The sequence below is a fragment of the Accipiter gentilis genome, chromosome 28 (assembly GCF_929443795.1).
Source record: "Accipiter gentilis chromosome 28, bAccGen1.1, whole genome shotgun sequence".
NCBI lineage: Eukaryota > Metazoa > Chordata > Aves > Accipitriformes > Accipitridae > Astur > Astur gentilis.
In genome coordinates, this window is record NC_064907.1 from 15,574,714 (window position 1) to 15,589,169 (window position 14,456).

Below are 14,456 nucleotides of genomic sequence, written 5' to 3' on the forward strand. Positions count from 1 at the left end.
TGGTTAATAGATAATCTGCAAATGCTTTGTTAAACTATAATTGTACACTGAAGATTTCCTTGTCTGCAGTCTCTAGGATAACATCCTTACATCACTTGTGTTTTAGAGACCTGCACAGTAAAAGCAGCTTTTTCATTAAAATGTTATTGAGGGTATCAAAAAGAGCAAACCAAAAGTTTACATGTTTTAGATAATTTCGTTCCCATATAGGAAACAAGTATTAGGTAGGTACAACCGTTACACTTAAGGAAAAAAGTGCAAATCAGCAAAGTTTAAGAAATTAAGTTCACAGTTCAAGTACATGAGGAAGGTGACATCTACCAGTGACTGTGCAAGCTGATTGCATGCGTTGTCCGTTGTTCATTAAAAAGCCTAAAAGGCAGCAAAACAACCACATGTGATGCCTAAGGGAAGATACATCAGGACAGAGAATAAGAATATCTGCTGTCTTAAGGCACGATTAAGAACTTTTTCCAAGCAGTTAGAACAGGCATTTCCTACTGTATCTTTGTGAAAAAAGTGTCCAGGAGGTCGATACTAAAAGCTAGGCCATATGTATCACATAAGCAGTAGGTGACAGTAGAAGGAGGCTCTTGAACTTCCCTTCTCCAAGGCAGCAGCTTTTCACAGTTGGCTTCCTGAAGCAGCATGTCTTCAGAGGCAACCGAAGTGATTTTACATCTGTGTTTGTTCTGGACTGTTTGTTTCTTCTACCTGAAGCTGCAGCCAGCTCCAATCTAAAGCCTGGAGAATAAACAGTTAAAACTACAAAGTTCAATGCTAGCCGGCAGTTGAGATTTCTCGAGTAAAGGGGAAGCAATTTAAAAACTTTACTGTGAACAAGTTGGTCAATATAGTTTTATGATGAACCATACAACTGCCATAAAGGAAACCCTTAAGCTACTGTTATTTTCTCTAATATTTTACTTTCTTCTCAATACTCTGCTTCATCAAATAAAGCATCCCTGCCCACCAGTGTATTGTCACCACAAGACCATCTCAATTTTAAGAGTGCAATTCTGCAGTATTTTTGTAGAACAGCCAAACACCTTGCCCTGTCCTTTACTGTTTGGCACAACCTAAGTCCGTCCCCAGTGCCTGGCTCCCATTCTCAGCAAGCAGGGAACATGTCAGTCAGCAGTTCAAGTGGGGGAATGGGTGTTTTGTATCTCCCACAACTCCTACTCTCTCCTTGTCCAAGAGAGTAATATGCAGATTTCTATTACCCACATTACTTACTGGTGGCAAAGTTACACAAGCAGAAGTTTGAAGCCATGAGCTTCCCCAGTCCCTTTATAAAAGAATATCAAATATGTTACCATGAAGCTCTGCTCCTGATCCTTCATTGTGTCATGCATCACATTTTCTAGTTGGCTACAGAGTTTCTGTGATTCCAGCAGTAGCTCCTCACTGAAAGGGACAATTGTGACACAATTATTTTCCATGGCAGTTTTGTTTAAAGAGATGCTGCCTCTACCTTTAAGAAGTATTTCTAGCAGGTATGCTGCAGAGCACTGAAGAATATTAACCTTTACCAGTCAGCTAAGCTAGTAATCCATACTGCAACTGGGAAAGTCAGTGGCATCCCCAGATTTACTGGGACAGGCGAAAGGAAGCATGTCCCAAGTTGGAGTTGGGTTCTTACTACGTGGAGTCACTGTTGCTAGAGAAAAAGTTGCAGAACAGCTTATATACTAAAGGATACAAATAAACAAACCAAGTCTGTCATTCCAACTGGTGACCCAGTTCATTTAAGCAAGCCAGAACTACACGTGCTTGGTTATAGCAGTGTCTCCTTTATGATATAGCTCAGCTACTATCAGAACAATGCTCCAACAACTCCTGTTGGCAATGTACTTCAAGTGAGCCCAACCATTCCAGATAAAACAAACCCTTTATCTTTGAGACAGGGGCAACTGAAGCTATACATTATTCCCTGTGTTTCATAAGGAAGATTCACAAGCCCCAGGAAGTCCAGCTGCTAGGTAGGTAAAAGTGCTGACAATGGAAGCTGAACACAAAGCATAAAATGAGAGAAAGCCTGTGTGTTATTATTTCACAAAGCAGGAGCCCCAGCTTTGTAGTGCTAGCTTTAGCAGCTACAGAACTCCAGACTTTGCCTCACCTTTTTCTGACAGATTCTGATAAATTGTAGGTTCCAGAAGGTACCTGCAGCAGCAGCTGACCAGGGCTACCAAGACGTGACGTGTTCATGCTCTCTGGACTGCCAGTAACAGGACCACGTACTTTACTCTGAAGAAAACACAGAAGATTCAGATTGCAATTATTTCCACTAATTTCCAGCAGCCAGGAGTATGAGACAGCCTGGAACTTGGCTTTAATACTAATTCAAAATAACAAAGAAGCATAGGACATACTAAATTTACTATTAATTATTTCAGTAACCTGTGCTACAAACCATATTTTCAGGTTAAGCTGAAGTTCCTATTTTACTTACACAAGCAATTTTCAGCAAGTTCCACAGTTCTTTCTGTCGTTTCTCCTGAAGCCTAACAACCGTTTCCTCATCTTCATTCATCAGATTCATCACTTTCTCCACTTTGGGGAACAATTCCAGTGCCTTCTGCTTGCAAACTACAGTTTTACTATTAAAAAAAAAAAAAAAAAAAAAAAAAAAAAAAAAAAATCAGATCACACATGGGCAACTGCATTAGGGGGAACGTTTCTGAAGTTTTTATTTCCTGTAACACTCAGATCTCAGTGGCTGTACCCACTGGTTTTTAAACCTCTAGAACAAAACCTCTTGCTGAAAGAGAAAATGCTTTCTCTCGACTCTCAATAGAAGCTGACTCTACAAAGCTCACCTGAGCTGAGCATAAATGACTCGCACTTTTTTTTCAAAGGTCTGGATTGCCTGTAGGAGCAGTCGTACTATTTCTTGGCTGTCACCGCTTGTCCTCTGATCTGGAATGAGAGTCAAGAGTATTACACAGAAAGGTAGGTTTATAGGACAGGGTGAGAAGATTCTTAGTGGCTTGTTTCCACTGCTGCTTCAATCCTGAAACATCCCAAGTTCAGGGCATGCAAGTTTGAGTGGAATGAATTGCACTGGATTTTAGCCGCCACCTTCTTCAAAACGATGAGAATTGGAAAGCAGAGTTGGTAGGTTGGGTCTAATGCCTTGGGGCTGTATAGCTGCTCAAAGGAACAGATATGTCTTTCATCCTTCCTACACAGAAGCAGCAGCATATGCTTGCAGCAACAGCTTGCTCTGAGAAGAGCTCCAGAGGAGTTTCAAGAAGAGCTCAGAAGGCACCAAGAAAGCAAGGCTGGCCTAGTTTAAAATTGACTCCCTGACTCCCCTCTCCAAAAAAGGCAAGTCCAGTAGAGTCCATGTGCAGCTAGCATACGGGCAGGCCTAGAATGCAGAGAAAGTTTTCTCAGTGCTTCTTGCTGCATCTCCAAAGTTACTATCCACACCAAGCAAGCTGACCTTGAGCTAAAAATGTCCTTTACCTCTTGGCTTCTCTCTCAATCTCCGGTACAGCTCTCTGGCTTGTTCTTCTCTAGAAGAAAAAGGCACAGAACACAAAGGACTTCTCTAGAACCTAAATTACGAACAAGTAGTTCAAGAACTCAAATCTTTTATATACCAGTCTGCCATTTCAGACCTATGACAAGTAAGGAATCAAAAACTGTCTTTTAAAGTCCTCCCAGTCCCCCAGAATTTGGGCTGAAGAGGTAGCACTTTCATTGTCCTGCAGTGAATAAGCTTAGCTCACAATAGTCCTGCATCTGAAGTTCAGTGTAGTTCAACTCACAAATCCTCCAGTGTTCCTCCTTGTTTACGACCTAGTGGGCTTCTCTGCAGGTCCACAATGTCTGTCTGCAGGGCCATCATCCTCTTCACTAGCTGATCCACATCATCCTCCTGAAAGCAGGGCAGAACATAAGCAATGGGATAGTTTCATACTAAGAGACACTACCACTCACACTGGCTCTTCCTTTCTCATTCATATTTCTAAACACATCAGCAAGATGCAAACACAGTCTTGGACAAAGACAAATGAGAATATGAGTAATTTCAATTCAAGGAAATTAGCTTGGTGCTCTGGGGTAAAACAACTTTCAAGAATTTTTTGATAAAAAATTCAGCCTGCGACAAAGAGCCACTGAAGGGTCAGACCTTGTAGTAAATGTACTACTATTCCAGATCTCTTCTCTCATCCTATCCATCACTGCTTTTCCCCTTTTCCCTTAGCACACAACCACATCCTCTCCTGGCACCCCAAATTCTGTTTTTTACTTGGCCTCATTTACATGCAGAAGCTGCTGCTTGTTAGACATCCATTCTGCCCTCTGCCTCCTCCCAACAGAACAGGACCAAGTGTTGGAGAAGAGTAAGACACCAACTAGTCACATTTCACTCCTCATCTGGGAGCAATGGTCCTTGGCTCTACTTACAGGGGTTACACTGTCTTGTGTCAAAAGGCTGAATGCCTTACTAGGAGCAGGTACAGAATATGCACCAAGAATGGGAAATTGTTGTCTTTTCAAGATTCAAGACTGATGCTTAAAATTCTTGTGTTCAATCACCTAATCATTTGCCTTCCCATTCAGTTTAACCTATGTTCCGTATCCTCTTTTCAGCTATCCTGGCTCCGGGACTGGGTTAGCAGGACATCCGAGCACAACCACTGCAAAATCTTCTCGCACATTCCCCAAGATCTCCCATTTTCCCCTAAGCCTTACAAACACAGCAAGCTTCATGAAGTACTGGCAACGGACAAATATGGTGCAAACCAAGGTAGTGTGACATCTGGAATCAGCCCAGACACAGGAAGTTTATATTTAAGGGAGGACAATGATGGGCAGTGGGGTGGGGAGGAAAAGCAAAGAAAAACAAGCCTCTTTTTCTTTAGGATAAGTAGTTAGATTTAGAAACATACCCGCCCACAAAGTTCCACAGCTTGCTCCATCTCTTTCCAGGCAATGAGCAGCTTCTCAGAAGCTACAGGAATGGAAGAAGAGTGATTGCTTTTCTCAGGTTCATACAGGAAAAGGTAGATGCTTTGTGGGGATAAGAGGCATAAAAAGACCTCTGTTTGCCAGATGCTATACTCACTAATTCCAAATTCAATCTGCTCTTTATACTTCTCCAGATCGATTTGGATGCTTGTTTTAAAGAAGTCCAGCTTTGCTTTCAGCTGCTGGGAAAGGGAGGCCATAGAATTCTTCATCTTCGAGAGGGTACTATTGTAACGCAACAGATTCATCCTGCATGGACAAGAAAGGTCCTATTACCCTCCCAAACTAAAAACGCAGACTTCCACTTATATCAAAAGTAGATACTTCAGAGTGTAGCAGTGAGCACAAAAGCAGTTGTCTCAGAGGATGGAACTCTCAGCTTTTCACTAATCATTAATGGCTCCATTCATGGGCTTCCCCATTCCAACAGAGTCCCATTCCTGTCCTTTCCCTTTCACCAGGGAGAAAAGGCAGAGATAAATATTCTAGAGAAACTGCCACCGTACATGGCTGCTCGCTGCCCCTGCTGAAGCCGGTTACAGTCCTCTTTCAGCATCCGGATTGTGTGCCAGATCTGACCCCACACTTTCCGCAGCTGGAAAAAGTGGAGATTCTTCTTTGGATCCTGAACTGGAAACAGAGCGGGGGGGGAGGGAAACGTACATATCAGCATGAAGCCTAAAAGTAGTGTCATCACATGACAAAACAGACCAAAATATAATTCCTTTGAGGGACATGTTACCTCTTGCAAAGTCTACAGTTGGCTAATCTCTATGCAGCTTCCCCAGTGTATCAAAAATCAAACACTTCCTTTCCTCAGTTATTTTGACAAATTGAATGAATGCTATGCCAGTCCATTTTACTGCCTCCCAGTCCACTTTACTGCTTCTTCAGTCCCAATATGCAACAGCTCTCTCTACTCTTTGCACGTGAAACAGACCACAGAACACAGGCAGCCCTCTCAACACGGACAACCTCTCACATTCATGCTAGAGAAAGTCCTTACGGATGCAGTCGACACTTTCCGGATGAGGACGCAAGGCAACCTGAGCCTCATAGGCAACCTTCTGGTTATCAAAGAGGAAGAGGAGGTCTGTGTCTGCAGCTGCAGTATCATTCACCTGCAGAAGACAAAAGACCCAACTAGGTTCTCAGAAAAAGCAAGCCTCAGTAACACACATAAACAGAATGTTCTTTCTCAGCCAAACAAAGACTGAACACCAAAGGCAACAGGGTGCCTATTCTGCAAGGTCTGTTAGATCTGTGTGGTTACTATGACAAAAGCCTGCCAGAATAGCAGGGAGTGCTGTGCTCCCAAAACGAGAGCAGTGCCTGCTGATTCACTCAACAGTAAGGAAGGGAGTATTCAGACTCACCTTGCTATCAGCTATATGTTTAGTGGCCAACTTCTGAGAAAACAATGCAAGTCCAGCTTCCTGCAGTAGCTCCTGGTCCTGTTCTGGGATTCCTGTATCTGACTGGATCCTCGCTTTCACAGACTGCAGAGTCTCCTCCTCTGTCACAGGGTAGGTGTGTACAGTCCCCGTAACCATGTTCAAAACATGAAGCAACTACAAGAAAAGTAGTGTGACATAAGAAGGGCTGAAGATACATTGGTCATGTTTGAGCAGAGATCTCAGGACTGAGACATCAGCCACTGATAAACTGTTCAAAGCACTTGCAGGGCTCAAGAAGTCACTTTGCAGCTACTTCATAACATTATGCCAAAGTCCTTGTCCTCCATCAACTGGAAGAGAGGCCACATGGCAATTAAACAGCTTCAGCCACAGAATCCTCTATCAGAATATGGAACCAAGCACACACAGAAGTTATTTGCCACTCCCAACAAGCTCAGGGGGTATTTGTCCTCAAATAAGCAAGAGACCTGTCACTAACTCTTAGGAGGCAGCTAAATGAGATTCTGTGCTGCTCCTCCTCCTAGGTCTATGACACAAGCATCTTCTCCCATGGGCTACAACAGGCAACTGCTCTCTGGAAAACTTTTCAGGGTAATATGGACCCATTGCTCACCTTCAAGTTCAAAATGTCATCCAAAGCTTTGAAACACCCATTGGGTCCATATGTAGGATCTGTACCTCTCTGCCGTGGGTGCCACATTAACATGAGTTGCAGCCATTTCTCCAGCCTCCCAGCCAAAACACTGAAGGACCAAAACAAGAAGGGGATCAGAAGAGGTAAAAGTGCATTTGCAGTCACCATATGGCCTGGTCTCTGCAGGAAGACTGACAAACAACTTCCCCCCACCCTGCCCCAATCACAAATGCAGTGTTTAGAAGGCAGAAATAGAGACTCACAACTACACAAATCTGACAAGGGACACAAGCATTGTTTGTGTCATGCACTCAATTTATTCACAGATTAACATAGTAAGGCATATAATATAAACCTGGTGCTTTTGCAGAAGAAACACTTTACCCCGGCATAGCATAACAGATTTGTAGTCCTCACCTGTTCAGATTGTTTGGGCAGGGTAAACTGCTAGAAAATTTGACTTCTCCAGATAAGTCTTCTGAAACGACAATATCCAGCTCACTCTTCTGTCGCACTTTTGTATGCCTAATGAATTCAAGCAAGTACAATGGTGAAATTATCACCTGCCTTTCCCAGCCTGCATGTTAGTAGGCTCTTAAAGCTACACTTGACAGATGTAAGACAGATGCTGCTTTGGTTTCTGCTACCTGCCCTGCAGGAGTCAGTCCTGATCCCAAAGAGCAAGTATCAGGAATGCTGAACTTGCTCAGGTAGGTCAAACTCCTTTGAAGGGAGTCGGTCTCCATAAGGGCAAGTAACATAGGGATACTGCCCTAAGAATCAAGGGACCACACTTCTACTTCCTGTAAACACAACAGTCGCATTGCATGCACTCTTCCTATCACCTGGCCCCAGCTCACTCACCATTGCACCGGCTGCCAGTTGGGGAGGAATGGTCGGAAGCCTGTAATGCACTCAAAGGCCAGTGTGCCAAAGCTCCAGTAATCCACTGTCACTGTATACTTCTGCTGTTCCAGCAGCTCTGGAGCCTGAGACAGTTTACACACACATGAGTCAAAGCCACCCATCTCTTAGCTCTCTCTATCCCTTAAGAGCTCATTAACGTTTGTACAACAGATTAAAGACAGTGCTGAATGCTCTGCCTCTCATGAGCTTCCAAGAACCTCTCAGAGTGAACAGCAGAGGTTATTGGTACTCCTACTTCTTATTTACAACAGACATAGCTAGCAGACACTATGAAAACCCAGTGTCAGCAAAAAAAAGTCACCTTTGCTAGCTGCAGCACCCCAAACGTACCCAATACCAGGACAAGTACTTCAGCCCAGCCCAAAGCCTGATAACAGTTAACTCTATCCCACTGCAACATGGTAGCTGCTCTTCTAGCCGAAATCCTTCCTTACCAAGTACTGTAGAGTCCCAACAAAGGATGTGCATAGGCTACCCTGATCCAACTCCTTAGCATAACCAAGGTCAATGATTTTGTGTATTAACTGAAACACACAACAGAGAATAAGAACACTAAAGAGAAGTCCTGTTAAAAGCACACCATACAGCAGAGAAAGAAAAGGTTCAGCTCTTCAAGGTATGCAGGAAAGGTGCCACCGAAGAGATGGAAGTGAGGCTCCTGTAGATTCCTAAAACCACAAAGTATGTAAAGTTGTCATTGGCTTGAGACACACAGAGCTGGAGACATTACTCCAGCAAATTCAGACCTTTGGTCAATCGGTACAGTCTGTTTCTTTCCTTAATAGTTGGAAGTCAAAATGTCAGGTGTTACCAGAAGTCTAATACAACCTTTCATCTGAGCTGCACACAGAATACTGTTCATCTGACACGCAGATCTGAGCTAGCTGTTATCCTGGGTTGAGTGCTCTTGCAGGGGGACCACTGTAACTCCACGAAGCACATGCATGTTCCTCTTACACTTACTTGTCTGTGCAGGCAGACACATCTGGCTCCTGCTTACCCTTTGCTCTCCTTGTTGCAGCACAATGTTCTCTGGTTTCAAGTCTCTGTGGATGATCCTGTTCTCATGAAGGTACCTGAGAGCAGAAGCTGAGACACAGAAAAAGCAACTTGTAAGAGTATAATTAACAGTACCTAGCATGAGCTCAGTAAGGATTCATTGCTACCTACTGTAAGCATGGCTTGGGGGTCAAACTTTTTACAATCAAATGGACAATGAAACATCAAGCGCAAGAGGAAAAGTTGGTGCCAAACACTTCTGGACACAGACAGATTGGGCTCTCTGGGTCTTCCCTCACGCCCTTTTTGTAAATTGGAATAACATTGCCTAGCTTCCAGTCAGCAGGGACCTCTCCAGACTCCCAAGACCTTTGGTAGATGATCAAGAGGGCTCCTGTCATAACATCTGCTAGCTCCTTCGGTACTCTGGGGTGAATCCCATCAGGCCCCATGGACTTGTGAACGTTCAGCTGACACAGCTGGTCCCTTACAATTTCAGTGTCCACAAATGGAAAGTCACTGCTCCCACAACTCAGGGGACCAGGTAGCCCAAGGTCTTATTATTAAAGTATTATTAAAGACTGTGGCAAAAATAGCATTGAATGCCTCCGCTTTTTCTTCATCCCTATTAGTCAGGTGACCATCTTCAACAAGTATCGATCCAATGTTTTCTTTAGACCTTCTCTTGCTATTTATTAACAGACTTTAAAAAGCCTTTCTTGTTGACTGACACAACACTGGCCAGTTTCAACTCTAATTGAGCTTTGGCCTTTCATGTCTTCTCCCTGCATATACTAACCACAGCTCTGTAATCTTCCTGCGAAGCCTGACCTTGCTTCCAGAGATCACACTATTTATTTTTCCTCTTGAGCTCCACGAAGAGTTCCCTGTTCAGCCAAGCTTGTCTTCTGCCCTGCTTCCTTGACTTACAACACACTGGAATTGCCTGCTTCTGTGTTTCTAAAAGGTGGTTCTTAAAAACTGACCACCACTCACGTACTCCTCCTAAGCTCTCAAAAATAGATCCACAGGGTACTCTGCTAAATAGCTCCCTGAATAGCTTGAAGTGTGCTCTTTTGAAGTCCATGGTGGCAATTCTGCTGTCCTTTTTTTCTAATCACACTGAAAATTTTAAACTCAACCATTGTACGATCACTATGGCCAAGACAGCCGTCACCTACCATCAAATCTCCCACAAGTCCTTCTCTGTTCACAAGTCACAAGTCTAGGAGGGCATCTTTCCTAGTTGGCTGAGTACTTGTGACAAGAAGTTATCTCCCACAAACTTCAAGAATTTCCAAGACCTGCTTGTCACAGTAGTATGATATTCCCAGTTGATGTCTGGGAAGTTGAAATCTCCCATAAGGACAAGGGCTAGCGATTCAGAAATTTCTCCTAATTGCCTATGGAATAACTCACCAGTGCTAACATCCTGGCTGGGCAACTGAGTGGCTATACTCAGATTTTCTTTACCTCTCTTAACCAAGAATCCAAAAGCTGCTCTGCCCTGTCCACAAAGTGTTCCTCTCCCCATTCCACCCGCAAAATTCTTCACAGTGAATTTCTATGCAACGTACTTTCCCTGCTCAGAACCACTGAGACCTCAAAACTGGCAGACTGATGAATTCCACCTATACTAGAAAGACAAAAATCTCATCTTAAGAATACACAAAGGCAGAATAAATGCCTTCTATTTTCTCACACTTGCTCAAGTTAATACCTTAATATATTTCCCCTCCTGTGGATAAAAAGCAAAAATCATGGTGCTAGGAAAATTAAAACTTGGCAGCATTTCCATTTTGTGCTTTTCAGCCATGACTCAGGCCTGAGCCAAAAGGACTCACTTTTCTGCTCTCTGACACTCCGTGTCCCTTCTGACAGGACTGCATTCCCAGACAGAGCTCTCTTGTTCAGTGCAAAATGATCCAGCTGGACTTTCAGAAGTTATCAGCAATATAACTGTCCTTCTCCTGAAGGACAGTAATCCTAGAAAGACCAACTAGGCATGCACTGTAAGTGATCAGGAAAACAAGTTATGTCAACAGTAAAAAATATTTCTTATCAGCTACAGTTCAGATCATACCATTGAAAACTTGGGTCCATCCCTTTTCCTATACATACACAAGCATGTGAACACAAACTTCATTCTAACCATGATCTGCCATTGCCTCTGGTCAGCACTCAGTATCATTTCCTGGTCACTAAGGAGTACAAGGATGAGGCAGCAGAATACAAATGCTCTGGGAACACAAAGGACAGGAGATAATGCCTAAGAGTCACACCTGCAGTAAAAATGATGACAAATACACATTTATTCTCTTGCCACAAGCTCACCTTCTAAGCATACATCTGCCCCAAACACACTTCTTCAATATGTTCTCTCTAAAGCCTTAGCACCTGTCCAGTTTTGCCTCAGCTGCACCTCAGTAAGATCACAACATACCCTGACCAAAAAACTCCACCCTAAAAGTCCTTTGCACCAGAACTGTCTAAAATTCCACATAGTTGCCCAAATGCTAATGGAAACGCACTGATCACACACACACACACACACACACACACACACTGAAGTCCTGATGATCAGCTGTTAAGCTGAGGGTGGAGACTGATTTGCATCATAAATCAGAGTCACTTGGCAAGCGTTCAGCTATCTAGAACCTTCCAGGAAATCCTGAGTGGCATTTTTCCTGGGCAAGAAAATCCATCTCTACACTTTCAAAAACAGAAATCAAAGGTTGGGTCTCCCACAGGGAGGACTGGCAGAGCAAGACAGGAAACAAGTATACTCTTCAAAGGTCAGTCTAAGATGGAGTCATTAAGGTCACTGCTGCATACCCTTAGAGCAGATGCAGCCCTGAAAGGGCTTCAGTAGTTCGGACAACTGAAGGTACTGCTACCACTTACCAATATCAGATAACAAGATGAGAATAGCTTCTTCCCGCAAACCACAGCAATTCTCCAGTTGATTCAGGTACTGCAAGAAAACAACACAGAATATACTCTTTCCCTTCTGTATGAGGCTTACAGTCCCACAAACTCTCATGGATGCAAGAAGTTCCAGTAACAGCAATGAAAATCTCTAGAGGCTAAAAACTGTATGGGACTGTAACCTCTGGTAGCAGCAATTACAGCTTCAGGCCTTGGTCTAACCACATAGGAGGAGAAAAGAGTGGGCGAAAGAAGTCAGCATCACCCCTATTCTCTTCCTCCTACTTGCTCCACCCTTCATAGCCATTTCGCCTGTGCCTGGCAGTATCAGTTCAAATCTCAGCTCTAAGCTCTGGGTTTTATCTACAAGAAGATTACAGCAAAGGTTAGAAAAACAGTAAGATTAGAATTAACGTGTGGGGTTTTTTCCTATGACAGATAGAAGTTAATCACTTTCAGGAAGGGTATAGCCCACAGATGTACCCTGCCCTGTGATGGTCTTGGCCATACTCACATCCAGTTGCACATCCCACACACATGCCCTCATCCTCTACATGCAAACTCCTCACAGTGTCACTTGCAGCCAAACAAACATGAAAAGTTTCAGAAAGCACTTAAGTCTTCAAAAGCTGAATGTAATATCAAGGACCAACCCCCCAAACCCTGTTGGTGCCATGACAAGAATTAGGAAGCACCAGGATGTGAAAACATAAGTTTTACAAGGGAACTTCAATAGAAACCCTAGAAAATCAGCTGAGAAGCTGATCCAGCCCTTGGTCACCATCCCAGGGACCTCACCTTGCGGAGGTCTCCGCCTTGGCAGTACTCCATGGCCAGCAATGGCAAGTCATTTGGCGCAAGCTTCTGCATCCCTTCAGGGACGTCACGGGCAGCCACCACATTGGGATGGTTCAGCCTGAGGAAGGGAAATGAGGCAAGTACACATGATGAGTGGAACCAGGGTAACACCTGAAAGACGACTGTTCTGCAACAGCTATGCAGTTTCACGTGCTCACGGTCATCACGCTAAGTCCTACAAGGACAGCGATCCTTTTAGAAACTGAACTAGTGAACGCTAAAGGTCTGCAATTCATCCATCCTTCATGAACCCAGCCTCATCCCAACTCCTCGTATTGCACGTGCCGTCCTTCAACACACACGCACAACAGATCGGCCCAGGAGCTACAGGAAGGTGCCTCGCGAAGGAGCGCGACGCAGTCTGTTGCCACCCTCCAGAAAAGACCCAAACCGCAATCATACCACCGCGTCCTACAAAAATCAATCCAACCCCAAAAAGGACAACCCCGCACGGACGTCAAGCCAGGCCAAAAGAGCAGCCAGGCAGCGGAACTGTCGCAACAACGCCGAAGGCGGCTGACAGCAGCGCCGAAGGAGACCCACGCCTCTGACGAAACTCAACGCCAGGTCTTCCTCAGCGCGTACTTCTACCCGCTTGCCCCCGAAGCGGCTCGGGCAGCCTCCCGGAAGAGGCGGCAAAGCGGCCGACGGCCTCTCCCAACATTTACCTCAGCGCAGCCGTTAGATCCGCGCTCCAAGGCCGCCCCCGCTCGACCGTGTCGTCGTCCCCCCCCCCGCTGACGCAACCCCGCCCGGCGGCCACTCTGCCCGGCCCGGCCCGGCCCCGACGGCGAGCGGGCACCGGGCCGGGCCCGGCCCAGGTCCGGCATGATCGCCGCCGCCCGGGTCCGGCCCGCCTCACCTCTTCATGATCTGTATCTCCAGCGCCCAGCGGTCGCGGTTGCGCGGGCTCAGCTCCTGGCGGCACTGCTTGATGGCCACCTGCTCGCCGGTCTCCTGCGGACACAGCACGGGCTCGGCTGAGCGCGGGCTCCCGGGCCGGGCCGAGGGGTTTGTGTGTGTGTGAGGGGGGGGGGTGCCGGCCGCCGCCTACCTTGTTGTGCCAGCGGATGACGTTGCCGAAGCCGCCGGTGCCGAGGCGCTCCTTCATCTCCCAGGGGCCGCAGGTCTGCGCCTGCAGGGCCGGCGGCCGGCTCATGGCGGGGCCGCAGCGCTCGGGCTCCACAGGGCCTGGGCCGCGGCCGACGACGTTTCCGGCTCCGGCGCCAGCGGCGTGTGGAGCGGGCGCCCGCCCGCCCGCCCGCCCTTAAAGGAGCCGCGGCGCCCGGGCCAGGCCGGCAGGTGCGCGTCGCCAAGGCCGCTCCGCCGGAGAGCGGCGGCGTCGCCGCGATGGTGGCGGCCGCCATCCTGCCTGGTAGTCGGGGTGAGCGGGGGGGGCGGGGGAGTAGAGCTAGCGGGCTGCTGAAGCGAAGCAGCCGGAGCCGCAGCACGGCCCGTGGCAGGCGTGGAACCTGCCGAGGCTACCAGACACGGAGGTGTGTGGAACCTGCCGAGGCCACCAGGCACGGAGGTGTCCCCCAGCTGCAGGACGTGGTGGTGACACGCTTCATCGCCAACAGTCCTGAGACGGGATCGGCTCAGAGGTAAACCAGCAGATGGTACTCGAGAGAGGAGACGCTATGGCTGCTGGCTTTCCTAAAATACGTGAAGCGCTATAGGTGGCACCCACACCACGCTTTCCA

General features: G+C 46.3%; 1 protein-coding gene across 3 annotated transcripts; it reads right to left on the reverse strand.

Annotated features, from left to right (window-relative positions):
* Window positions 1–176: 176 nt before the first annotated feature.
* On the reverse strand, window positions 177–13,975 carry IKBKB (inhibitor of nuclear factor kappa B kinase subunit beta). Of its 3 annotated transcripts, XM_049830963.1 has the most exons (21): window positions 13,808–13,975; window positions 13,616–13,710; window positions 12,694–12,811; window positions 11,872–11,941; window positions 8,969–9,057; window positions 8,403–8,492; window positions 7,906–8,030; window positions 7,459–7,566; window positions 7,021–7,150; window positions 6,366–6,560; window positions 5,996–6,110; window positions 5,496–5,619; window positions 5,087–5,238; window positions 4,911–4,972; window positions 3,783–3,892; window positions 3,478–3,527; window positions 2,826–2,925; window positions 2,459–2,606; window positions 2,126–2,253; window positions 1,320–1,410; window positions 177–744 (listed from the first exon to the last, which is right to left on the reverse strand). In XM_049830963.1, exons 1-21 carry the CDS (start codon window positions 13,910–13,912, stop codon window positions 676–678), a joined length of 2,274 nt encoding a protein of 757 aa, XP_049686920.1. In that variant the 5' UTR covers window positions 13,913–13,975; the 3' UTR covers window positions 177–675. The 3 variants fall into 3 exon arrangements, with proteins under 3 accessions (XP_049686920.1, XP_049686922.1, XP_049686921.1); XM_049830965.1 differs by lacking the exons at window positions 13,616–13,710; window positions 13,808–13,975 and adding an exon at window positions 13,422–13,474; XM_049830964.1 differs by lacking the exon at window positions 177–744 and having other exon boundaries at window positions 2,170–2,253.
* Between the last annotated feature and the right edge of the window lie 481 nt (window positions 13,976–14,456).

Bases quoted from the DNA above. Each gene is read 5' to 3' on its own strand.
- IKBKB (XM_049830963.1), bottom strand. From the start codon at position 13,912: ATGAGCCGGCCGCCGGCCCTGCAGGCGCAGACCTGCGGCCCCTGGGAG. The intron at 5,620-5,995 runs GTAAGGACTTTC...CTCTGTTTCCAG, and splicing joins GGAAAGTGTCGACTGCATCC to TTCAGGATCCAAAGAAGAAT. The intron at 745-1,319 runs GTAACATATTTG...TTTATTCTCCAG, and splicing joins ATCAGGAGCAGAGCTTCATG to GCTTTAGATTGGAGCTGGCT.